This window comes from Trachypithecus francoisi, unplaced genomic scaffold, assembly GCF_009764315.1.
Source record: "Trachypithecus francoisi isolate TF-2019V2 unplaced genomic scaffold, Tfra_2.0 Lachesis_group4, whole genome shotgun sequence".
Lineage (NCBI taxonomy): Eukaryota > Metazoa > Chordata > Mammalia > Primates > Cercopithecidae > Trachypithecus > Trachypithecus francoisi.
Genome location: NW_022681469.1, coordinates 56,187,983 through 56,213,719, shown reverse-complemented (window position 1 = coordinate 56,213,719; position 25,737 = coordinate 56,187,983). Strand labels below are relative to the sequence as shown.

The 25,737-nt window shown below is 39.7% G+C and overlaps 1 protein-coding gene across 2 annotated transcripts in view; it reads right to left on the bottom strand.

Annotated features, from left to right (window-relative positions):
* RELN (reelin) overlaps window positions 1–25,737 on the bottom strand; it is a 517,743-nt gene that overhangs the window by 52,942 nt on the left and 439,064 nt on the right. For both annotated transcript variants that reach the window (XM_033192854.1, XM_033192856.1), the window contains exons 42-46: window positions 21,515–21,735; window positions 19,163–19,310; window positions 16,639–16,897; window positions 15,523–15,772; window positions 11,814–11,982 (exon numbers count right to left, since the gene is read on the bottom strand). In XM_033192854.1, coding sequence (XP_033048745.1) covers window positions 11,814–11,982; window positions 15,523–15,772; window positions 16,639–16,897; window positions 19,163–19,310; window positions 21,515–21,735 — 1,047 coding nt within the window. The remainder of the gene's footprint in view (window positions 1–11,813; window positions 11,983–15,522; window positions 15,773–16,638; window positions 16,898–19,162; window positions 19,311–21,514; window positions 21,736–25,737) is intronic.

Below are 25,737 nucleotides of genomic sequence, written 5' to 3'. Positions count from 1 at the left end.
CTCCCGCGTTCAAGCAATTCTCCTGCCTCAGCCTCCTGAGTAGCTGGAATTATAGGCGTGCACCACAATACCCAGTTAATTTTTGTATTTTAGTAGAGACAGGGTTTCACCATGTTGGCCAGGCTGGTCTTGAACTCCTGACCTAAAGTGGTCTGCCCACCTCAGTCTCCCAAAGTGTTGGGATTACAGGCATGAGCCACTGTGCCTGGCTGGCCATTATTACAATCTTCTATACAAAACATTGTTTATAGTCAAACCAAACCAACCAAACTGATAGCTTGATCATACATTTTGGCCCAGTGATCTTTCTGAACCTTGTAAAGAACCGACAGTCAGAAACAAAAACGAATCCTAAAACTGGAAGCCTCAGGGGAGCCGTGAGCCTTGGATTTCGTGTGGGAAGTACCGTGGAGTGACACCAGAGCTGCTGCTAACTTGTAAGTGCAAAATCAGAAAAGATGACTATCCCCGAGCAGCTGCAACCCCTCTGCATTTGGTTTGGGAACAGCACATGGGCTGGATTTCAGCTTCCCACTTGCTTCCTAATTGGACAGAGAACATTGTACAGAGAAAAGAGAGAGCATAATAAATGAGACCAGACTTACTTTGCATCGATGTAAAAGCGATATAAGTAAAGCTAAAACCGAGGTTCTCCCATTCCAGAGGCAGAAATATATTTGCTCATTCACACAGTTCTGGGGAGTGTCTTGCTCAGAAATACAAAAACACGTGTTTTCAGAGGCACTAGATGGCAGTCAAATCCAAGCAATGCCTCAGGCTCAAGTGCATTGAACATGAAAAGACTTTTAGAGGAAACCATTTGTGTTTATTGATCCATATATGTTCTGTCATTAAGAGACCATTAATCATTTGACTGAGGAATATCTGTTTAAGGCAGGACAAAAGACCAAACAACAGGAATGTGTTTGCATTTTCCAAATGAAAATATTTCTATGAAGTTTAGAAAATGGAGAAGAAACAGACTAGGACTAAAATCTTCACTCTGAAATAAAGAGGTCAGTCCGATACATGTCTGTTGAACGTCTCTACAAACCGGTTTCTCCATAATTTTGCTTGCTCCCCAGCTTCTGCATGTTCCCCCAGCAGAGTGATCTCTGCCTAACAAACTCCTGTCACTTTCTACTGCATTTACCAAAACCCCCAGTCCTCTCCTTGGCCCACAAGGTCCTGCCTGAGATCTGCCTGAACTTGGGCCTCTGCTTCCCTTCCTCATCATGATCACTTGTGTCTGGAGTACTGTTTCTCCCCTCAGGTCCCAAAGCGCACCAAACTCATTCCCACCTTTCTGCCTGCATGTTCTCTTTTCCTCTGTCTCTGTCTCTCTTTCTCTCTGCCTCTCCCTCCTTTCCTCTCTTTCTCCCTGGTTAACTTCTGTGTGTCCTTCGGGTGTCAGAAATGTCAGGTCCTCACAGAGAATTTTTCTTCCTGACCCCCTTTAAAATGATGTTTCTTCCATGCTATTCTCTTTCATAGCAAACTGTTGTTTTCCTCTTATAGTATTTGTCACAATTACAGTTATACATTTATTTGCATACGTATTTGATACATGTCTGTCTCTTCCTTGAACGGTAAGTTACAAGGAACAGGGCAGGGTTGATTCCTTTTTGCTCATAGACTTCATGTACAGCACCTAGAGCTTAGTAGGTGTTCGAAAGGCCCAGGAAGTTGGTATCCAGGGGCTTCCATTCTCACAGTAAGCAATGTGGGAATGCACCGACGCCCGCAAGTTGTGCAACTCAGTGGTTTTGCTGATAAATTATTTTTAATGACTAAATTTATCTAAATTTATTTATAGCTATGTCTGTTTATCTGCAGCAGCAACTTATATTTAACATAGTGGAATACCATATTTCCATAGAACATAATTACTTGGCATCAACATTTATATATATATATATATATTTTTTTTTTTTTTAATTTTAGACTATAAGCTTCTGAAGGGCAGAGAATATCTCTGTATCCCTTAGGGGAATACTGTTTTGTATCCTCAGTGCTTATAGATAGTAGGTAAGTAATAAACTTTCTTTGATTCCTCTAATATCTTACACATACTTCACCAAAGCCCTCATCACCTTGTCTTAAAAGTGCCTATTCATATGTAATTTCCTGTTAGATTGTTTTCCTTATTTATCATTTTATTGTTGGTGGCACCTACAGATGGAGCTTCATAAACATTTGCTGAAAGACTCTTCAGTTCATAGTAATAAAGATGCCCAGGAAGATCAAAACACCCTACAAAAGATATCCTGTAGAGTAGATGGGCAGGGCCTGGTGTCAGCTGTGGAGGGGTGGTGATTTGATGGCTGTTAAAGGGGGCAGACAGCTTTCCCACAGCTGAGAGGTGGCATGGGTTTCCTAGCAGGTGGTTGCTTTCTGAGCATTGGCTGTGTTTAATCACAATGTGGGCAACCACTTAGAGAAACTGTACGGAAGATTTAAGAGCCAGATACATTGTTGGAGTTGACAGCATTTATGGGGACTTCCAACGCTGACATTTTCAATTTGTGCAACTCTCTGGCATTTCAAAGAAAAGGAAACAGTAAGAAACTACATGAGAAATGTACTAACATGGGAGCTGGCCCCTTAGGAGTAAAGATAAGTGAGGGCTTTCATTTGTACTCTGGCACTAGTAGGTTCTATGTCCACGGTGAGTAACTAAACATGTATAATAAGGGAGTTAAATGAGATGATTTCTAAGGCTCCTTCTCAGATGTGATGATTTCATATTCTTAGGAATAACTACACCTAGTAATTATGTACCCATCAAACAAGGATACACATACTATCCGATATTAATTTGTAAGAAGAGGAAACATTTTCACTAAGAACTGGAATATAAGTTAAAAATGAGAGTTTGGAAGTTAAATTGCCAGGATTTCTTATTCCCAGCCCTGTCACAGCTCCACTGTGTGAAGGGGCCACATCACTTATGTTCATGTGCTGACGCTTCCCTGTCAGTAAAACTGGGAAGATGCTACCTTCTGCCTCACAAGGGTGTTGTGAAAATTAATTAGTTCTTGTTTACCAAGACCTACGAGTGTCTTGGTGGAGTTCCTCGGCAGGTGTTATCATTTATCTTTAGAATGATGGCCACCATCAACTGCTACTTCTTGGAGTTGGGGGAAAAATGGCCCCAGAGAAGATCTTTCATTTTTCCATATCCTTGAACTCTCTCCTCTTGCTTCTTTTGTGGAGTTATACCATTTCTTCCCCATCTACAGTATGTAGTAAGTGTTACATCAGTTTTGTTTAATAGATATCCATTGCTAAGTAGTTAAAATATTAGTGTTAATAGTATAGTTCCTCTCACTGGTGTCCCAGGTATCTCTCTCTACACTACCTCTGCAACTTTTAACAGATTTCACTACACATTACAGAGTCTTCATTTTTGCTCTTTTCTTCAGCATGACTCTATGAAGTCCTCACTGTCATCATCATCATGAGAAAAAGCCCTTTGAAAGTAACACAATGTTTTAAACCTCTTCTTCCTTCCCTGAAATATCTTTTACTTCGAAAGAGATACATAAAATATTTAAGCCTAGAAAATCTAGCCTAACAATGCCATTCTATCAAAGACAATGATGACGCCCAGTGACCTAAGTCTCACACTGATTCACTAACAAAACTGAAACAAGGCAGGATCTCTTGGTTCATGATTACTTTGTATTCTCATTAAGTAAATCTTTCAAAACTCCACTGCAACCTCCACAAAATCATCCTACCCTTATCATTACCTGTAAATATGAACAGTTGTTAAGCTACGGGAGGCTGTATGTGTTGCAGCTATATGTGTTTTGACTTCTGTGTCAGCTTCGGAGCTGAAGCCCCTGGCCCTGTGTGTTTGAGCAACTGACTCTGTGATGTCAGCCCATTTCAAAATGTGTGTCTATTTGCCTTGCAAGCCAAGACCCTTCCTTTATGTTTTGCATAAAATTTCCTCCACTAGCCTATTTCTTTGTATTAGCCTATCTTCTTTGACAAAGTTGAAGAATATTCCAAAGAAGATATATAAATGGCCAATAAGCACAGGATAAGAAGCCCACCATCATTAGCCTTTAGGGAAATGTCAATGAGAACCACAATGAGATACAACCTCACACCCATGAAGATGGCAACAGTCAAAAAGACAATAACAAGTGCTGGTAAGGATATGGGAAATTAGAATCCTCTGCATTGCTGGTGGGAAGGTAAAAGAGTACAGCTGCTGTGGATAAAAGGTTGTCAGTTTCTCAAAATGTTGAACATAATTACCAGCAATTCCACCTCTAGGTATCATTTACATCCACATAAAATTTGCACAGAAAGGTTCACAGCAGCATAAAAGGTGGAAGAAACCCAAGAGCCTATCAAGTGATGAACAGATAGATAAAATGTGGCATATTCATAAAATGGAATGTTAATCGGCTGTAAAGAGGAATAAGGAGCTGGTACATTCCACAATATATCACACTACACTTTGATGCTAAGCGAAGGAAACCAATTATAAAACAAACACACATTGTATAATTCCATTTCTATGAACTGTCCAGAACAGGCAAATAAGAACATAGCTTAGTGGTTGCCTAGGGCTGGGTGAGGGATGGGGAGTGACTGCTATTAAGTATAGGATTTCTTTTAGCGGGGACAAAATATTCTAAAATTATACTATGGTGATGGTTTCAACAACCCTGTGGTTTATTTTATTTTTTTTATTTAGTAATGACTAAAAAACATTGAATTGTACACTTTATTTTATTTTTTTGAGACAGGGTCTCATCTTGCTCTGTCATGCAGGCTGGAGTACAATGGCACGATCTCAGCTCACTGCAATCTCTGCCTCCCAGGTTCAAGCGATTCTTGTGCCTCAGCCTCCCAAGTAGCTGGGACTGCAGGCATGCACCACTGCGTCCAGCTAATTTTTGTATTTTTAGTAGAGATGGGGTTTCACCATGTTGGCCAGGCTGGTCTCGAATTCATGACCTCAGGTGATCCACCTGCCTCAACCTCCCAAAGTGTTGGGATTATAGGCGTGAGCCACTGCACCCAGCCAATACGCTTTGTTAAAGTAAAGAATATGGCCTGGCGCAGTGGCTCATGCCTGTAATCCCAGCACTTTGGGACACCAAGGTGGGTGGATCACAAGGTCAAGAGATCGAGACCATCCTGGCCAACATGGTGAAACCCTGTCTCTACTAAAAATATGAAAATTAGCTGGGCGTCGTAGCGTGTGCCTGTAGTCCCAGCTACTTGGGAGGCTGAGGCAGGAGAATCACTTGAACCTGGGAGGTGGAGCTTGCAGTGAGCCGAGATCGTGCCATTGCACTCCAGCCTGGTGACAGAGCAAGACTCCATTTAAAACAAAAAACAAAACAAAACAAAACAAAACCCAAAAAACCTCTCTAAATTTGTTTACCTGAAAGTGTTATAGCCTCCCCTCCCCATCTCTTTCCCCCAATCCTTTCACAATGTTGCCCTTTTTTGTGCACAGCACCTTTCCTTAGAACTTCCGGCAGCTTCCATGCTGTGGCTAAAACCACCTGGGCTTCCAAAGTGTAGTTAATCTTTAAAGAAGGTGCTATCAGCTAGGTCATTAGGGCTAGTAGAAGGGAATAGATCATCTTCAAACTGTGACTTAAAATAGCCAAGTCACACCTGAGCCTTTCAGTGGCCACTCCCCTCCCTTTCTCGGTGGATTTGGGTTACCTGCCCTTCCACTGACTCACCCTGGGTCTAAGGTGATATTCAAGAACCCATGCTATTTGAGCCACCTGTTATTTTTAGGTCTGGGGTTAGTAAGGAGGGGGAGGCAGATTCAGATTAGGGGCTATGAAACTGATGTTGGCATCTTCCTCTCTTCCTTTTCAGTCTCTCTCAAGAACTCCTGGCATTCCTGCCTTCCTGTTTCTCCTCGGACCATCTCTCTTAGGCAAGCAATGAAGAGGCAGTACTAATATAGTGGTTAAGCCCATGGGCTCTGGCGCCAGACAAGCTGTATTTATTTCCAGTATCTTACTGAAACTGTTCTTTCGAAGGTCACTCGTTCTCACAAATTGAAAAATCCAGTAAAGCTTTTGTGAAACTTTTTAATTCACTACTCTCTACAGTTTATGTCATTGAAGGCCATATTTTCCTGCTTGTTAATCTCCTCTCACCTGGCTTCTGGATACCATGTTATTCTGAATCTTCTCTCTGCCTGAATCTTCTTAGACCCCCTGCTGGCCATTTCTGCTCCTTCTGCTATTAAATTTACGAGTCCCCCCCCCCCCCCCGCTCTTTTTAAACACTCTCTTATGGAGGCAGGTGCAGTTTTACAGCATTGCCCGTCACTCTATGTTTATGCCTCCGAAGTTCATTATCTTCTCTTGGGCTCAGATCTTCATGTCTCTGTCAAATGGACATTTTCATTTGTACCTCCAGCCGTCACATGTAATCCAGCATCATTTGACTAAATTTGCCATAATGTCCCTCCTGGAATCAACTTTAGCTTGCTCCCCACATCTTCTGACTATTTTACTAGGCTTCAAACCCTAGAGTCATCTCTTGATGTGTGTAATGGAGAAGGAGAAATTAGTGGCTGGGTTTTAATCAATTCTTTCTTTGAAATGTTCTGTCATATCTGCCTCATTCCTTCAGCTGTAGCCCAGACTTGTTACTTCACTTAGAAGTTATTGTCACAACACCGTTGCCACCTCCTCTTATGTGAATCTGTCTGTTGTCCCAATTTTTTTCTTGGAAGAATATTTTCAGCTCAAACCCACAACAGTTCATTTTGCCTACAAATCTAACCTTTGCCTTGCTCCAATGATTGCTGTAAGTTAACCCAACTCTACGAACCAGCATCTTGTCATAGCTTCCAGATATGAGCCCTCTGCTTGAATCGGCAACTCATGTGCTTCCCCCAGGCCCATACCGATGTGAACTTGCACTGTCCACATTGTTCCCCTGATTTAGAGTGCTCTTTTCATTTACCCACCTAATTCCTAGCCATCCTTCAAGGCCAGGCCCCATCTCTTCCATGAAACACTTGAATTCTGGCATTCAATATCATTTCCCATTTCTTGATACCTGCAGCATTTCTAGCCCATTCCTCAGTGAAGCATTAAATTATATACAGCAGGTATTATTTTTCAGTTGTTTCTCGGGTATATGTCTAATTTTCCTTAAATAGGTTGTAACCTCCTCCAGCGCAAGAATTTAAGACGGTGCCCTATCCATTATCATGGGCTCACTCTCATTCAAGAGTCAGCTGTGACTTAGGAAAACTTCCTAGTCTGAGGTTGAAGTCTGATAATAAACCTGTGTTATGGTTAACAGGTGTGATTATGTGGTTAACTCATAAAAGTAGAAATTTTCATTTTTAATAAATCTTGACAATGTTCTCAACACTTCCATGCACATTTATGAGATTTTCGTATAGTAAAAAGGATCTCCATTTTTTCAGATGAAGAAACTGAAGTTTAGAACACAAAGTAACTTGCTTAAAAGCTCATAGGGGTGAAAAGGCAGAACCCCCCCCCCCACTATACTACAATGCTTTTTGTTCATTTATTTATAAATCTTCTTCTTTCACGAAGATCTAACTTAACTAATGTGTATGGCAAGGAATAGAAACTATGAATCCATCTACTTCAATTATTTAGGTTTTAACATAGCAATGTCTGGAGCAGTGTGTGATGTATCTTGTGTTTAGTTTCACTGTTCCCTTCCTAGTGAGGAGCAGCAGCATCCCTTCAGTTTTGCAACTCAGAGACCAGGGAGTCATCTTCAGCACTGCCCTTTCCCTCAAGCTCCCACGTCAGTTTCACGACCCAGCTTGGTCAGTTTCATTGCCTCCCATGTCTCTTGACTTTCTCCACTTCTCTTCATGTCTACTGCCTGTACCATCCGCATTTCTTATTTCTGCAAGAGCCTCTTTACATCTACTCTTATCCTCTCCTATTTGTTTTCTGTTTAGAATGGGCTTTTCTGTGGCTACTATGAGAGTAAAAAAAAAACCCAACAGATGCTGGCGAAGTTGTGGAGGAAAAGGAATGCTTTTACCCTGTTGATGGGAGTGTAAATTAGTTCAATCACATGGAAGACAGTGTGGCGATTCCTCAAAGACCTAGAGGCAGAAATAGCATTCGACCCAGCAATCCCGTTACTGGATATATACCCAAAGGAACATAAATCATTCTATTATGGACACACACATATGTTCATTGCAGCAGTATTCACAACAACAAAGACATGGAATCAACCTAATAGCCCATCAGTGATAGACTGGATAAAGAAAATGTGGTACATATACATCATGGAATACTATGCAGCCATAAAAAGGAATGAGATCATGTCCTTTGCAGGGATGTGAGTGGAGCTGGAAGCCATTATCCTCAGCAAACTAATGCAGGAACAGAAAACCAAATACCACATGTTCTAACTCCCACAAGTGGGAGCTGAACAATGAGAACACATGGACACATGAGGGGGGGACAACACACACTGGGACTTGTTGGAAAGTCGGGGGTGGGAGGAGGGAAAACATCAAGAGAATAGCTAACGGATGGCGGGCTTAGTACCTAAGCGAGTGGATGACCTGTGCAGCAAACCACCATGGCACATGTTTACCTATGTAACAAGTCTGCACACACTGCACATGTACCCTTGAACTTAAAAGCTGGAAATAAGAAAGAAGAATAAGCTTTTCTGAATGCAAATCTGTTCATGTCTCCCCTATTGCCAAACACTTAAACAGGCATTTAAGTGTTCCTGTAATGAACCTCCAAATCTTTAATACAACCTACAGTGGTCTTCATGGTCTGACACCATCTCATACCTCACCTTGCTCCTCTCTTTATCTGATCCATATATTCAACATCTCAAATACACCTGCCCCCTCCTACAATTGGCTACTGTCCTTGTTTGGAACACTCCTACCCTTACACTTTACCTAGTTAACTTACATTCATCCTTCATATCTTACCTCAAGTATCCTTTTCTCAAGAAAGCATTCCTTGGCTTTCTTGACAGGTCACATCACCCTCCAATATAGAAACTTAGAGCATCATGTACCTGTTTTCCATCACTTATCACAGTCGAATTTATATTTACTCCTGTGATTATTGGTGATTTATGGCCAATACTCCTCTCCTACCAGATTAAAAGCTCCTTGAGTCAGGGATCAGTTCAGCTCCCTCATAGGCCTAGCACATAATTAAACAGTTAAAAAATATTTGTTTAAAGAGTGACTGAATAATTGCTACTGATGACGAGTGACCATTTTAGTTTGGTGAATGGTTTGACGTCAATTTGTGACCAGCCAACCTCAGCTGGCACTCATTACTACTGTGCCAACAATACTGGGATCCTAGCCTTATGGTCATGTGTTGAGTAGACAAGGTTGCAGTTGTGACATGGTCACAGTCATTCCTAACCCTTACTAAGCACATGCCTTTAAGTTGTCAGCATCTTGTTTTTTTATAGCGAAGAGCTACAAACTGAAATACTCAATTCTGGCCTGCTGGACCACATAAACATTGACAGTTCAACACATTTCCAAGTAACAGAGACAGTAACTTTAACTTAAAACAAGGAAACACCATATTTACCAAATAACTGGATGTAAAAGTAGATGTAGTATAGATATGTTTACTCATGTTTGAAACAAGTAACTCTGAGACTGACATATTGTTCTAATGATCTTTGGCATATGGCAGAGAAGTGAGTCTGGCCTGGGCTCCTCCATGCACATTTCTTTTTGAATTACCCAAAGGGCCTTGTTACAAGGCAGTGTCACCTTTAAGACAAGTGTACATGAGCCTTGAGGGTAATATAATAAACAAACTGCTTATTTTCAGTACAGAACGGGGGAAATGGATGCTCATCAGAATTTTCAAATAACATTTGAAAGGGTCAAAATTCTTGTGAGTATGTACAAAAGACAATTAAAAGATAGATTAAAAGATGAGAAATAATTACTTTTCTTGAGTAAAAGACTCAAGGGCATAATGACTAGCTGGAGTAAATCTTAGAATGTCGCTTATTTGCAAAATGTGACTGAGTAGCTGTGTAATAATTCACAGAAATCATAAAGACTTAAAAGACTGTTGCCTTAATGGAGTTTTTTTCTATTTTACTTATTAAGATCACTTTAATAATTCATGCATGGCAACACCTTTAATGAGCAACAAAATCTCACGTATCTCATTTAAACTTGGCAACTCTGCTGACAGTTAATATAGTCTCGTACCTCTGAGCCAGCAATTGTAAAGCAGCCCTAGGCTGTTAGTCACTGAAACTATCCCATTCTAAGAAAAGTTATGCCCTAGATGAATGGTTGAATTTTATGGTCATTTGCTAGGAAAATTTATTCATTCTTCATTTGTGGGATGACAAAACAATAGTGAGCCCAAACTATAACTCCTGTTCCCCACACTGGATTGGTTGCTTTGCTTTTTTTTTTTTTGAGACGGAGTCTCACTCTGTCGCCGGGACTGGAGTGCAGTGGCCGGATCTCAGCTCACTGCAAGCTTCGCCTCCCGGGTTCACGCCATCCTCCTGCCTCAGCCTCCCAAGTAGCTGGGAATACAGGCACCCGCCACCTCGCCCGGCTAGTTTTTTGTATTTTTTTAGTAGAGACGGGGTTTCACCGTGTTAGCCAGGATGGTCTCGATCTCCTGACCTCGTGATCCGCCCGCCTCGGCCTCCCAAAGTGCTGGGATTACAGGCGTGAGCCACCGAGCCCGGCTGCTTTGCTTCTTTCTTAATGCAGCAACTGAAAACCATTGTCTTGAAGGAAATAGAATTTTCTATCAAGATGTTAAAGCTTTCCTATAATTAGCACCTAGTTTAAATGGTGAAAGAGAGTGTCATGTAACACTATTCCACTAGGCAAAGTTAATTCTCTGCTTTACTCAAACAGGAGTGGAAATGCACAGATAATTTAGATTTAACTTCTTTATCAGAATTTACTAGGCAATTTTATTTTTATTTACTTTAATTTTTAATTTTTTTTTTTTGAGACAGGGTCTGGCTCTGTCACCCAAGCTGGAGTGCAGTGGCATGATCATAGCTTACTGCATTGTCAAACTCCTGGGCTTTAGTGATCCTTCTGCCTCAACCTCCTGAGTGCCTGGGACTACAGGTATATACCACCATGCCTGGCTAATTTTTTAAATTTTTTGTAGAAATGGAGTCTTGCTGTGTTTCCCTGGCTGGCCTTGAACTCCTGGTCTCAAGTGATCCTTCCATACCAGGCAATTTTGTTAAGCCCTGATCCCTTTCCATAGAGACAAGAATGAAACACTTCTTTTATATTTTTCACATAAAAGAATACTTCAGATAATTCTTAAGATAATGTCCAAAATAAAATTTTAAAAGCAGACATAATTTTAATGTACATTTATTTGCTACCTTCATTTATATGACATCACTCACTCCTGTATTTACAGCAGCCTCACTAGCAGAAAACAGACCCCATTTAAGTCTATTCTGGATCCAGTGGGCCTATTTTAAATGACTTGTCTGGGCATCTCTGAATTAAGTTGGAGAAGCGAAGTGATGCAGCCACTGTTTTCTTTTGTAGTTCATTCTTTAAAAATATCAGAGTTAAAAGTCAGTAAAGGCCTGGCTTTTGGGAAAACATGGAATAATGTCATGATAAAAACTGGTTTCTGTTTTACTCATTAAGACGGCCTTAATAATTCATACATGGCAATACCCTTAGCAAGTAACAAAACCCTCACATATCTCATTAAACTTGACATGCCAAATTTTATCACATTTGGGCTCACTATACGTAGAAGCATGTGGTGAACATGTAGAAGCATCCATACCTGGTATAAGGAGGGAGAGGCAGAGTAATTCTGGTCCACTTGTTGAAAGTGTCTGACACCAGGATCCGCTGCAGATGATAGCGACTGCATTCCACATTGGTAGGCAGACAGTCCCTTACCAATGGGTGCCATGACAATCCAAGATCCACTGAGTATTCCAATTCAATCGCTGAAACAGGAAACATTATTTTGGATACAAACATATATCTGCAGACCCAGGAATCATACTTGCTTATCATATTTCTGTATGTTTTAGTTTCATTCAAATGTCAGTTTGATTTTTTCCCTATATTTATATTTTGTACTTTGAAATGCTTCCTAGTTTTTCTCTCTGTATATTACTAGTTATTATTTTTAAATTTCCATGTTGAAATAACTTTTAAGGGGATATGATCAAATGAAACATAAATTTTCCTGAATCACATCTTAGAATGAGAAGCTTTTGGAACAATCATCGTGACAAAAGTATTGCTTCATATACAGTTATAGTATTTGAGTAGCTGCATATAATTGCTATATTTGTAATATTATAGTGATAGACTATACATCACAAACATATCATTTAAATGGTATATAATTTAATATAGTATAATACTTATAAATTTAGTTTATTTAATGGTTAGCATACAAATAAGGAACATATTATATATTTTAATAATTAGTGTTCAAACAGTTAATACATTGAGCAGACTTCTCAAATTTTGACCATTTTATAGGAATCCCGAACAACTAATGTCAATTTTGCCCCTGGTATGGGTGAAACTTCTTAGAAATTATAAACTCTTGCTTATATATCTTGTTCTGCTGTGTTATAGAATATAAATAAAATATGGAAATCTGAGGGGTTTAAGGAGCAAGTTGAAGGCCATGGAATATGTGCCAATGCATGCCATCAGGTTGTGGGCCTAAGGAAAGATATTTATTTCTTTCCTTTTTCTTCTGGAACATTCAGCCCATACCCCTGTCTTATATTTCTCTCTCCCTATTCACTTTATGAGCTGCCTCAGTCCCCACCTCCCTTCTGAAGGCTGTGGTTCTCAGTCTTGGCTACACACTGAAATCACCTGGATACCTTTAGAAACGACTGATTCCTGAGTCTCCCTACCAGAGATTCTGATTGAAGTCTTTTGGGGCATGGCCAAGGCGTCAGGAGCTTTAAAGCTTCCCAGGTGATTCTCCCATGCAGCCAGTGTGAGACCACACACCGCCCTAAGGTTTCTAGGTAAATACAATGGCCTGGTCTCAGTCTTCATGGTGCTTGCCTCCTAATAGCATTGGACATTATTGATTACTCCCTGATTCTTGAAATGTTCTTTTCTTTTGAGGGACATTATTCTGAGTCTCCTGTCTTTTATTCTGACTCCTTTGCTAAGTTGCCCAGCTATGGGCATTCTTCTAGACCCTGTTTCTGGCCATCTATTCTACAAGTACACTCTTGATTCAGTGATCACCTCTGTGCCCCAAATTTCCTGGTTTTACATCTCGAAATAGAGTTTGTGTCTACTGAGCCTGGCACTGTGCTGGATGCTGGGTGCGCTGTGATGAGCAGTATAGACACAGTTCCAGCTTTCTATACTGTGTGTCATCTTCACTAAAGGATATCTTCACTTAGAAGTCCTTTCACTTGAATTAAGAAAAACTCACCATTTTCCCTCATTAACAAACATCTCCTCTTAACTACCACATTTTATCACTGGCAATACTTTTACACTGGTTTTCTGGGTCCAAAATTTAGAAGTGATTTTAGCCGTTGGTATCAGAGGTTGTTAAGAAAAAACACAATTTAGAAGTTATTTTAGAAATTTTACTCTTCTGTCTCCTTTACCCTTTACCCTCTATGTTCAACTCAGTCCTGATATCTGCTGCTTTTTTTTTTTGCATTATCTCTTATCAACTTTATCCATTCCATGTCTCTTCATGCCACATAGTGCAAGTCCACATTGCTTCCTACAGAGATGACCACTGTGGTTTCTTTACTGGAATTCTTCTCTACCCACCTTCATTGGCTCTGGAGCTAATCTTCGTGAAACACATCATGTCACCCCTCTGCACTTGTGCTCTCCTGTTCTTGACCTTACCAAGCACAAATCCCCATGTCTGCCTTTTAAGGCTCTTCTTAATTTGTTTCCAACTCCACTCAGCCACTTTACTCTTTCATAATATCATTCATTTCCTCTCTTAGGAGGCTGCACCGGCTTGTATAGAAAGTACGTGTGACTGGGCTTATGAGGGCAAAATTTTGGTCCTGGTTGATGCTGCTGCAGATTGACCATGTGATAACTTACTTCTTTGGGCTCTCCTCTACTTTCTATGTGAAGAAGGGAGTAAGAGTCTAGACTGTTTTCAAAATCACCACACTGTGCTCTTCTCCACTAGGTGCAGACCAGACCTTTTGAGGCTGGTCTGCTGTCAGTTTTAGAAGAACCCCACATCTGCTTCTTTGCTTCTGCTTCCAGCCTAGTTTGGGGGTCCTTTCTTCTCCGTCTACCTTTAAAATCTACTTCAACCATCAAGGTCCACTTAATACTTAGCTCCTTTGTGAAATGTTCCCTAACTTCTTAGACTGGCCAACCATTGGTCATCTCTTGCTCCTTTGAGTTCTCATTACATTTTGTATCAGCACTATTCCATGGAACACTTGATTTACGGGGCTCTCTGTACCTACTGAAGACAAGGTGTGCACCTTCTACTTTTCTGTCTTCTGTTTTCCAAGTTCCATCCCCACTGACTAATCTAATCTTGACTGACTGTGTCTGAGGCAGAAAGAGTATCTCTGGCATTCCTCCTAAAGTATGTCTATTACATTCAGACTAACGAGAATATTAAAAATTGTGAATTCTACAGGACCTTGAAAATAACCAAATTCCTCAAATTTCTGCCTCCCTGCTACCCAGAATCTAAAACTGAACGAGGCCCTTGTGAACATTCTAGTTTGTGTCTGCTGGAAGAAGAGTTATATGGGGATGTGAAAGACCAGGAGACCCAGAATCCTGACAGGTCTGTAAGTTCCGATAAAGAGTTCAAGTGTACAATGATGCCAGCTTTTCTCTCTCCTAAGATGGGTCTGTGAGTGTGAATGCATGGTATGTGTGAGTGTACACATGCACATACTCGTTCTAGGGGGTGCAAATTAGTCACAGTGAGGGTGGCCTCGAATGTGCTGTGATCCACGGTGGCAAAAAATATAGGCAAAATGGGAACAACAAAATGTCATCATTTGGGGGGATATGGAGAGGAGACAATAACTGGTTTAATCTAATGCCCCAAGAATTTAAATCTGTGAATATATATATTAATAAGTCATATATATAAAAATAAATCATATTTCTGATTCCTGGAATTCTCTATGTGATTGATGAGAGCCCTTATTGGAAAAATACTGCAAGTGTATACTTTATTCTGCGAGTCTGATACTAAAAAACTTACGGATTTACAAATTATTATTATTTAGGTTATTTACTTTATAAAAGAAGTCTTCACGTATGTATGCTTAAAAAATAAGCTCACATTCTGTTGCTTTCAAAAATTAACTTTTAAAACTCAATTTATTAATACATGCAGTATATTCAAGAATACAGTGTGGTTTGACTCAAAGTGCACTTGTGTTTTACTTACAGAACTTAGAGAGGCAGAGTAGTCCTATGACAGAGGCAGCCACAGAAGCTCATGCACACATGCCTGTCCCTCTGTCTGGAGACGGCATACTCACCATAACAAGAGTCTGTGACTGAGCAGGAGGCAGCGAAGTCTATCTGTAGGAAGGAATCTTCATTCACGGCAATGTCTGTGCTGACCACGTAACGGGTGCTGGCCTTTTCAATGAAGACCAGAGCATCACCAGTAGAGCCACACACGGGCATCTTGGTGCCTCCTGGGTGAAGCAGCCATTTCCTACTATCAAGGGTTGTGAAATCATCTTCCAAGACTGTATTACCAGAAATATTCCCTCCAATAAGAATCTGAAATGTATTTTTAAAAAACCACACATTTTCCATTTAGTTTTAAGAAATGGAAAGTTTTGTCTTTTTCGTTCATTTGTTTGTTTTGATCTGTCAGCCTGCTCAGAACTGGCACTGGACAGCCAGCAGAATGTGAGGGCCTTTCAGAATGCTCTTGTTTATGTCTGCTTGCCCATCTGGCAAGAAGCTACAGAAAACAAATCAGAGGATCGACAAAACTATTCACAGCCTACGTTGGCTAAACTGTGCCTTTGGAAACGACAAGCACCCAAGCTGGGAAGCAAAATTTGGCTTATGTGTGATTATTTTCCATGTAAAATTTCTATTTAAGGACAATTGTACCCTAAGGCATTTCAGTTCCAATTCTTTGCATGAACACTGCGGTTTGTTAACAGGTTCTTTGAGTTCTATTTGATACACATTTTATTATGTATGAAGATCCTTTGGAGCAGTCTATAAGGATGTGGGGGAGATTGGTTCATTTTTTTTCCTCAAAGGCTAGGAAAGAGGATTTGGGAACTACTGCATGTGGCACCAATGCTAATTTGCACATTTTCCTTTTCAGAGAATTATAACCTTGTATCACGCTTGATAAAGTCCCTCTATCCATATGGCAGAATCCTCTATGAGCAGGACCTAGTCCTTCTGTTGTGTCGTTTATTTTTATAAGCTTAGGCAACTGAAGGAATAGAGAATGAAAGGAAGCTAAATGCCATATCTAATCTAGCTGTGTGCCCTTGGGCAAGTCACTCAACTGTCAGTTCTGGGTTTCATCTACTGAGCAAGCAGGTTGAACTAAATGCCTTCTAAGGCCACATTCAGCTCAAGTGACAACAATTAAAATAGTTACTCCTGAAGGGACTGACCTGATCGATAACCCAGGGGCTGTAGAAGTGCCCATTCTCAGACGGTTGCCACCAGCGAAGGCGAGTAGAACCAGAACGGGCTTTCAAAGGTATCTCCAGGGCAATGTACCTGCCCACATTGCTGGAATTGCTGAAAAGGAACTCCTGAAGAAGACTCCACGAGAGGCCACCGTTGAGAGAATACTGTAGGAGCACGGGTTGGCTCCTGGGGTCAGGAACGCCTTTACCACATCCCAGTCTCATGAAGAACTGCACAAATCTGACATTTGTAAACGTTACTGAAGACTTTCACTTCCACAAGAAATCTACATGCTTAACAACAGACAAGCACATGGGGTAATGCAGGGGAACAAATGGCCTCGATAAATATGGCGATTTAATGAGTGTCCAAAGCAATCACTTCAAAGTCTGATTTCCCTTTTTAATTGGAAAGGGAGTTAATTAAATGTGAAGTCTGAAAAAAGGCAATTCTGCACCCGTATTTGTCTAGCGACTCTCCTCAGAGAGGAGCCTGAGGGACCTGAGCACTCTCCGCACCCTTAGGCTCTTCTATAGAAAGATGGGAGGGGTGTAAAGGCAGTTTGAGTGTGGGAGTGTGTGTTGTCATCTACTTAAGGTAAGTTTTACTCCTTAAACGTTGGAACTGGAAGAATGTAATTAATGTAGTTTATGCCACCCACATAACTGGCAGATTATCTCTCCTAAGGTTTCACCAGTCGTTTTTCAGATCTCATGTTACTGGCTTTGGGAGGCATATTTAAATTCACCGCTTGTAGCACCTCTTTGTGAAAGGCCAGGCATCTTTTGGACGAGGTACGTCAAGCCTGGGCCTCTTTTCTCTCTTTTGTGCTGGGGCAAGGAGCATGAGTGCGGGGTGGTGGTGGTGGTGGCTGTGCCAGGCTCTGACTGTTGCTGGGTCTGGGGATGGATGATACTGGCCACTGAGAATGGTGGCAGCCGGCCAGTGGCAGCGTTCCCAGCTGGCAGGGAGGTGGACAGAGTGGCAGCAACCAGCTGGGGTGCCAATGAAAACTAGCTCACATGTTATCTTTGGCAGGCAAGCTGCTGCTTTCTGGTCTGGCCATGATGCTAGCTGGTAATGCAGAATAAATTTCATGTGTAACCCAACACACATACCCACTAATGTATGCATGCTGGACATAGCAAATATATTAAGATGTATAATAAAAATATTATCAGTACCATATATAAAATGGTAAATTCATTCCTCATGAGTTCCCTTCCCCACCCCATTCATTTATCTTTTGACCCTGAAAAAATTGGGATTTTACGTGGAGCATATTCAGTTCAATATATGCAAATCCTACACAGCATGCTACTGAGATGAGCTAAATAATGGAGCTTTTAACATTGGATTAATGAAAACATACATGGTTAGTGTCTAGTGATGTTTACATTTGTAAAAACAATAATCATTTACAGAGAAATACTTTTAGTATATTGTCTACTTGTATTGAGAAAACCCTTATATTAACTTAGTAACAGATAAACCATGAGAGACTTACTTATTTGGGAACACCTAATAATTTCTAAATTAGAGAAGTCAGCTGCTAATAAAAATCTGAAATAAGGAACATCAAATTAAACTATATGCATTAAAGTGGGATAATGATAAAATATTGTTTTTGTAACTGTATAATTATCTTGCAGAACTGTATTTTCTATGAAGTGTGATCAAATTTATAATCAATAAATGAAACATTTAGGAAAGAGAAGGCGTAAACATGTTAAGATGTATTGTAAGATACTCTGAAATATTTCAAAAGACAAAAACATAGTTTCTTTGTTCACTTGCAAAATCAGGTCAGGGTTCCATTTTACACATGTTAAACCATCTTTCTTATCTTCCTTGTTAAGTTTTTGGCTCATCAAATGATCAAGGGATACACATCTTGACAGGACATAATCCTCTGAGCCAGTTTAAAATGTTTGTTTCTGAGTGACTGTGTTCAATTTAGAAAATGACTGCTTAGAATGTGTGAGTGAATCATTGGAAAGATGCTTATAAAGAATAAGGCTGTCCCTTCAAATGTTTTTAACTTAAATTGCTAGTGGAGATAAAATTAATCGTGAATAATTTGAAGATATATTGCATTTCAGCTAAGCTTTCTACTAAGCATGGTATAAGTGTAAATAATTTCTACATAGTGCAAGTGCTAATGAAAAGTATGTTACATAGAAAGATAAACTCACAATATTTCATTGAAGTTAAAGTAAATTAAACATTGTTACTTCCTAATTTCAATCTTATAAAATACCAGATGTTAACTTTTGCCTGTTTAGGTATGTTTCCTTTCTGATTAAGTTTTGAATAATCTCTCTCAAATTTAGAATAGAAATTATGTAAATTGTGTCTTCCTGAAAGCTTTGATAAAGCGAGAAGTTCAGTATTTCTAATGGAAGGCCTTGTCCTTGAAATCTCTCTGCTTCTTTCTGATTTGATTGTGTTCTGCTATTATACATTACGATGTGGTTTTTTTCAACAGCATCTAAAAATGATTACCTTGCATGTGATAAATCCAGGTCTCGTGTCATCAACATGCGCAAGCCATCTTCATTGAAAAAGAGGTTGTTTCCACTAGAAAGGATTCCACACTTTCGAGATGGTTTCCCACCACTCATTAATAAGAATCTATCAGATTCTAGCTGACCTGAAAAAATTGGAAAATATGGTTTACCTATGACCCCAACTATAGTGAGTTGTATTGTATTTTTAAAAGGAGTATGGTAAACGCATTATGTGGTTTCAAAATACGAAGTCATAAATATTAAAGTCATGTTTTGGGATAAGAGGCCTTTTCAACATTTTAGCTTGAATTGTTTAGCCTTGGCTGGTATACTTTAAAGATACTTGTGATAGGACGAGGGGGTATTTTCTTGAGTATCTATGGTCCAGCTAGATGGATCCCTCCTTTCTGCTTATTCACACTGAAGAAAAGGACACCGGTTAGTCAGAGAGTGGTTCAGGCCATAAGGAAAGTGGGGGCTTGTGTGGCCTTTCCACCAGCCTCTCTACTGTGTCCTTTCTGATGTAAAGATAGTCTCAGGTAGGGACAATAAAATATTTTAAAAAACAGCTTTAATGGGAGAGATTTCAATGCCATTTATTATTGCCTATTAAATAACGTCTTTATAGCTGGGCGCAGTGGCTCACACCTGTAATTACAGCACTTTGGGAGGCTGAGGTGGGTGGATCACCTGAGGTCAGGGGTTCGAGACCAGTCCGGCCAACATGGCAAAACCCTGTCTCTACTAAAACTACAAAAATTAGCTAGGTGTGGTGGCGGGCGCCTGTAATCTCAGCTACTCAGGAAGCTGAGGCAGGAGAATTGCTTGAACCCGGGAGGTGCAGTGAGCTGAGATTGAGCCACTTCACTCCAGTCTGGGTGAAAGATCTAAACTCCATCTCAATAAATAAATAATTAATAAAATAATATAAAATATGAAATAACATCTTTAAAAACCAGCTCTTAAATCTGTTCAGATACTCCAATTTAGTTTAGGTAAAATACACATCACATAAGATTTACCAATTTAACCATTTCAAAGTAAACAGTTCAGTGGCATTTAGTTGATACACTCTGTTGTGCAGTCATCACTACTACCTAGTTCCGGAACTTTTTCATGAGACTGAAAGGAAACCCTGTGCCCGTTAAACTGTCTCTGTCCCCTCATTTCCCCCTCCTCCAGCCCTGGCAAATGCTAATCTGCTTTCTGTCTTTATGAATTAACTTATTCTGAATATTTCATAAAGACAGATTGATATAATATGTGGCCTTTTGTGTCTGGCTTCTTTCATTTAACATGTTTTTGAGTTTCATCTATGTTGTGGCATGTATCAGTGTTTCATTTGTTTTTATGGCTGAGTGATGTTCCACTGTATGGATCTACTTAGATCTAGTTTTAAAATGTATTGTAAAACCATAAATATAACAATTTTACAAAAACTCAGCAAAAAGAAAGAAAATCTTTTTTGTTTGTTTTTTGAGATGGAGTCTCGCTCTGTCGCCCAGGCTAGAGTGCAGTGGTGCGATCTCGGCTCACTGCACTCTGCCTCTCAGGTTCAAGCGAATCACCTCCCAAGTAGCTGGGATTACAAGTGCCCACCAGCCTGCCCGGCTTTTTTTGTATTTTTAGTAGAGATGGGGTTTCACCATGTTGTCCAGGCTGGTCTCGAATTCCTGACCTCGTGATCCACCCATCTCAGCCTCCCAAAGTGCTGGGATTACAGGCGTGAGCCACTGCACCAGGCCAAAAGAAAATCTTTTAATCCCATTACCCTAATATAGATAGCTGTTATATTTAAGACTTTCTTTTATGGAGATTTTTTCCACAGTTTGATAAAAGTGCATATATAATTTAAATGCTTTTTTCTAATCATTACATTACATGCATTTTACTATGTTGTAACACTGTCTTCATACATAATGATACTGAAGTCTAGCTGTAAAACTAAACTACGGAAAGTGATGAGAGGCTATTTAAGCAGTTTGTGGTAAAGCAATAACAGGAACTTATATTTCTGGAAACACTTTCATCCAAGATTAACTCTCTATAGATATTTTCTAAAATTGTCACTAGTCAGAAATGACATGTGGTAGAAAAAATGGTGAACACAGCCTTAGTTTTTCTCAATAAAGATCTTATAGCATGTATCAGTATTTCACTCACTGACCACTGTTTTCAAAATGGAACCCTATAAATTCAGAACTAAATGAATTCTTGGATGTTCACAATTGAAATAATAATGAGATATTAGAATTAAACTTAATGCAGTATTAGTTATCTACCAAAAATTGTGTTTAACGTATAAGTTCTTTCACAAGACTACATAGAATTTGTAAGAAAAGACTACCTTCGAAATCATCTTTGAGAAAATCAGGATTTTTGGTGCTTATTTTACAGGTTGGACCTGAGTAGCCAGGGTCACATATACATTTGGTTCCATTGATACAGCTCCCCTGTCCATTACACATCTCCTCACATTGGGGACCGATGTAGACATTATCAATGGCCCATGTCACTGGCTGAGAGCCAGCAGGGTAAAATCCCTGGTACCATCTGAAACGGACAGATCTGGAAAAGAGGTACAAGTCTTTCAAAAGCTAATCGACAGAACAATATACCTTCAAAGTAAGCACATCTGATCAATGAACAATGGGAAGCTTCTACCTATGCTCAACACCCAAGAAAGAGAAAACATTTGCCGTTTCAGGAACAAAACTCCATTCCTCAATCTCCAGGATTTTTCCAATCAAGTTCTTGTTTCTTGTAAGCTTTTCCCAATCCTATCAGAATGTCAACATTTCACTTAATCTTCCCATCTTTTTTAATATTGACCTCCTTGGTGAAGATTTCTCCATCCCTACTATCTTCTTTTTTTTTTTTTTTTGAGACAGAGTCTCACTCTGTCACCCAGGCTGGAGTGCAGTGGTGCAATCTTGGCTCACTGCAACCTCCATCTCCTGGGTTCAAGCGATTCTCCTGCCTCAGCCTCCTGAGTGGCTGGGATTACAGGTGCCCGCCACTACACCTGGCTAATTTTTGTATTTTTAGTATAGATGGGGTTTCACCATGTTGGCCAGGCTGTTCTCCAACTCCTGACCTCAGGCTATCCACCTACTTCGACCTCCCAAAGTGCTGGGATTACAAGTGTAAGCCATCACACCCGGCCCCTACTGTCTGTTTAATACACTCTGTATAACTAATCTTTAAAAAAAAAAAAAAAAAACAGGTAAAATTCACACAACATAAAATTAACCATTAACCATTTAAAGTGTACACATCAGTGGCATTTAGCACATTGATAGTGTTGTCCAACCATCACCTCTTTGTAGCTTCAAGACATTTTTATCACCCCAAAAGGAAACCCCATACCCGTTAAACAGTTTTCCCCATCTCTCCCTCCCTGACAACTGACAACCACCAATCATTTCTGTCTCTATGGATTTACCTATTCTGGATATTTCATATAAATGGAAAGATAGAATATATGACCTTTTGTGTCTGACTTCATTCACTTAGCGTAATGTTTTCAAGTTCATTCACGGTGTAGCAAGTATCAGAATTTCATGCCTTTTATTACTGAACAATATTCCATTGTATGGATATACTAGCTTTATTTACCCATTCATTAGTTGGTGGACATTTGGTTGTTTCCATTTTTTTGGCTATTGTGAATAGTGATGCTATATATGTTTTCAATTCTTTTAGGTAGAAGGGTAGTGAAATTGATGGACCTTATGGTAAATGACTAATCTTTTACATTTTTCTATCTTACTTTCTCTTTCATAATTTTAATGGAATTTCCATTATTATAGTTATCACAGCTGGAGTTATTTAAAAGTGTGTCTATTTCCTCTACTGGCTGTGAGCTCGTAGAGGCCAATGTCCATGTCTCTTTCTTTTTTTGTACCTTTTTAAGGCAACCATATAGTGTTCATGCGTAGTACCTGCTCAGTAAACCTTTTGTTGTACCTCATTTGTTGTGAAAGTCCTTATGAGCCAAACTAAGGTTTTTTTGGATTTTATCTGATCAGAAACAGCCCCAAAATATTATTTTTAAAGATAAAAAGTGGCAAAATCTGATGTATTTTTAGATTCTTTTATTTCTTAACTTCTTTTTAAGTCCAAAATAATTTTCCTTTTCAATTGTCCTATCATGTTGCTGATGTTAGCTCCTTAGAAATAATCTACATATTTAGGCAGCTGTCCAGAAATATTTTAATGTATTTTATCATGTATAAAACTCCGTTCAAAGAAGATAGATTTATTTTAGAGTAGCAGGATTCAGAGATGACATGTGCATTTATTTTTGTGCCCTGTGAATCTTCTCAATTTTCAGTTATCATAGCAACTAAATTCTGAATAGTTTTCTGTTTGAGAAACAGAAATTAGAAGTTAAATACCAGGGTTAAGGATGGGTAGTGGGGGAAAAATACGTTTGTTAGGCTCCTAAAATTTAGTGGATAGTAAAGCAGACAGATTAAAGTTCCTACATATATTTAACCCTAATTTCATTGTTTCATCTTGCTCTGTCGCCCAAGCTGGAGTGCAGTGGCACGATCTTGGCTCACTGCAACCTCCACCTCCAGGGTTCAAGCAATTCTTCTGCCTCAGCCTCCCGAATAGCTGGTATTACAGGCACCCGTCACCACGCCTGGCTACTTTTTGTATTTTTAGCAGAAACGAGGTTTCACCATGTTAGCCAGGCTGGTCTCAAACTTCTGACCTCAAGTGATCTGGCCGCCTTGGCCTCTCAAAGTGCTGGGATTACAGGTGTGAGCCACCACACCCAGTCCCAAACTCCAACTATATTAAGCTGCCTCCAAAATGCCAGTCCATAATTAAACTTTATTTTCAAATACTTGTTAGAGTTTAGTCTTGGCAAGAAGCATTTCTTACCTTTTGAACTTTCAGACTGCTGAGCTGAGGGAAATGGCTGGAGTTTTCCTTTGAACAAAAGCCTACAAGGATGTTTATGAACTTATTTATTCAAATGTTCTGAATACAAATGAACCACCTTAGTTGGATATTTATTATTGTTCACCTGCCTTGACACAGAAACTGCAAGCACTATGATAAATGGACTGAAGGGTCTGGTTTCACTGTGGTTCCCTTCTGCTGAAATCTTATTTTGAAAATTTCTCACTGCCACCCTCCTTGGTGAATGTCAACATCTGTTCTCCTAAGCCAGTCGTATTCAGAAGGATCTGTTTTTTAAACATAAACTTAAAATTTCAAGCACACAACATTGCTTTCATTAAATAGGGGTTCTGGTTGACTCATTATGAAGCTGCATAAAGCAAAAACAATTAGGAACTTTTAAAGACAAAAGGACTCTAAAAGGACACCAAGGTGATACGAATAAAATTAGATGAAAGCTCATAGTTATTCTTTGCATGTAAATGGACTATATAGGTAGAGGTAACAAAATTTGACTATTTTGCACCTGAGAACATTTAATACACTTTTTGTGTGTATCTAGTGTCCAACAAATGCACAGAAAAAAGTATTTTAAACATGGATTTTTGTGTGTATATATATATATATATTTTTTTAGCATCCAGCACTTGTGCCATTACTATGTACCATGTTGAATACCAATCAATGGATGGTTCACTGAGTTGGAGAAAATTTAACTTTTGCCTTCCAGCCATTCATGCCTGCATGGGTTTAAGAAGACTGCTAATTCTTTTCCTGAAACAAGGACTAGACAACACCCTAAGGCAAAGTTTTCTCCTCACAGAAATGGTTGAAGGCAGTTTGAAAGGTGGGTTTATACCATTCTGAAAACAGGCATGCATGCCTCCTTGATACATTTACTTTCTTTTCATAGAAATAAAAATGACATGGAATGCAAATAATGTGACAGTCTAGATTCTGTACACTATTATAGTATTGTGTTTTGTAAGTGGCTTTGTACCAGTGGGTGAAAATATAGATGTCTGCAATTCTCTTGTTCATATTTCCAAATTATATTGTCATGCCTTACGTGGAAGCACAGCACAGTGGGCATTACCAACACTGAGCGAGGTGGTCTCTGTGATGCTGGAGCACTCCCCTGGCATGAGCATCTTCACTCAGTGCCTCTGACTGGCAGATCTTTGCCATCTTATTTCATCCACCTTTAGATGGGATTTTTCCACGTGAGAACTTGCTGAAGCAAGTCTCAGTTGGCAAAACAACCTAAAATCATAACCTACAATCTACCTTTAGGGTGGTTTTCTATTTAATCTAATTCTTAGCTGGATAATTGGAGGAAATTAGAGGTCCATTAAACAGAAAACCTTGTGTTTTTCCATAATACTGTGAGGGAGTTCGGCAGACTGCTCTGTGTCTAGGAGCCTGTCTTACTCCATTCAGGCTGCTGTAACAAAACACCATAAATCGGGTGGCTTATAAATAACAGAAATTTATTTCTCACACTTCTGGAGGCTGGGAAGTCCAAGATCAAGGAGCCAGCACATCAGTGTCTGCTGAGGGCTCACTTGTGGTTTATGGATGGTGCCTTCCTGCTGGGTCCTTACATGGTGGAAGAGGCAAGGCAGTCTACTGGGGTCTCTTTTATAAGGGCAC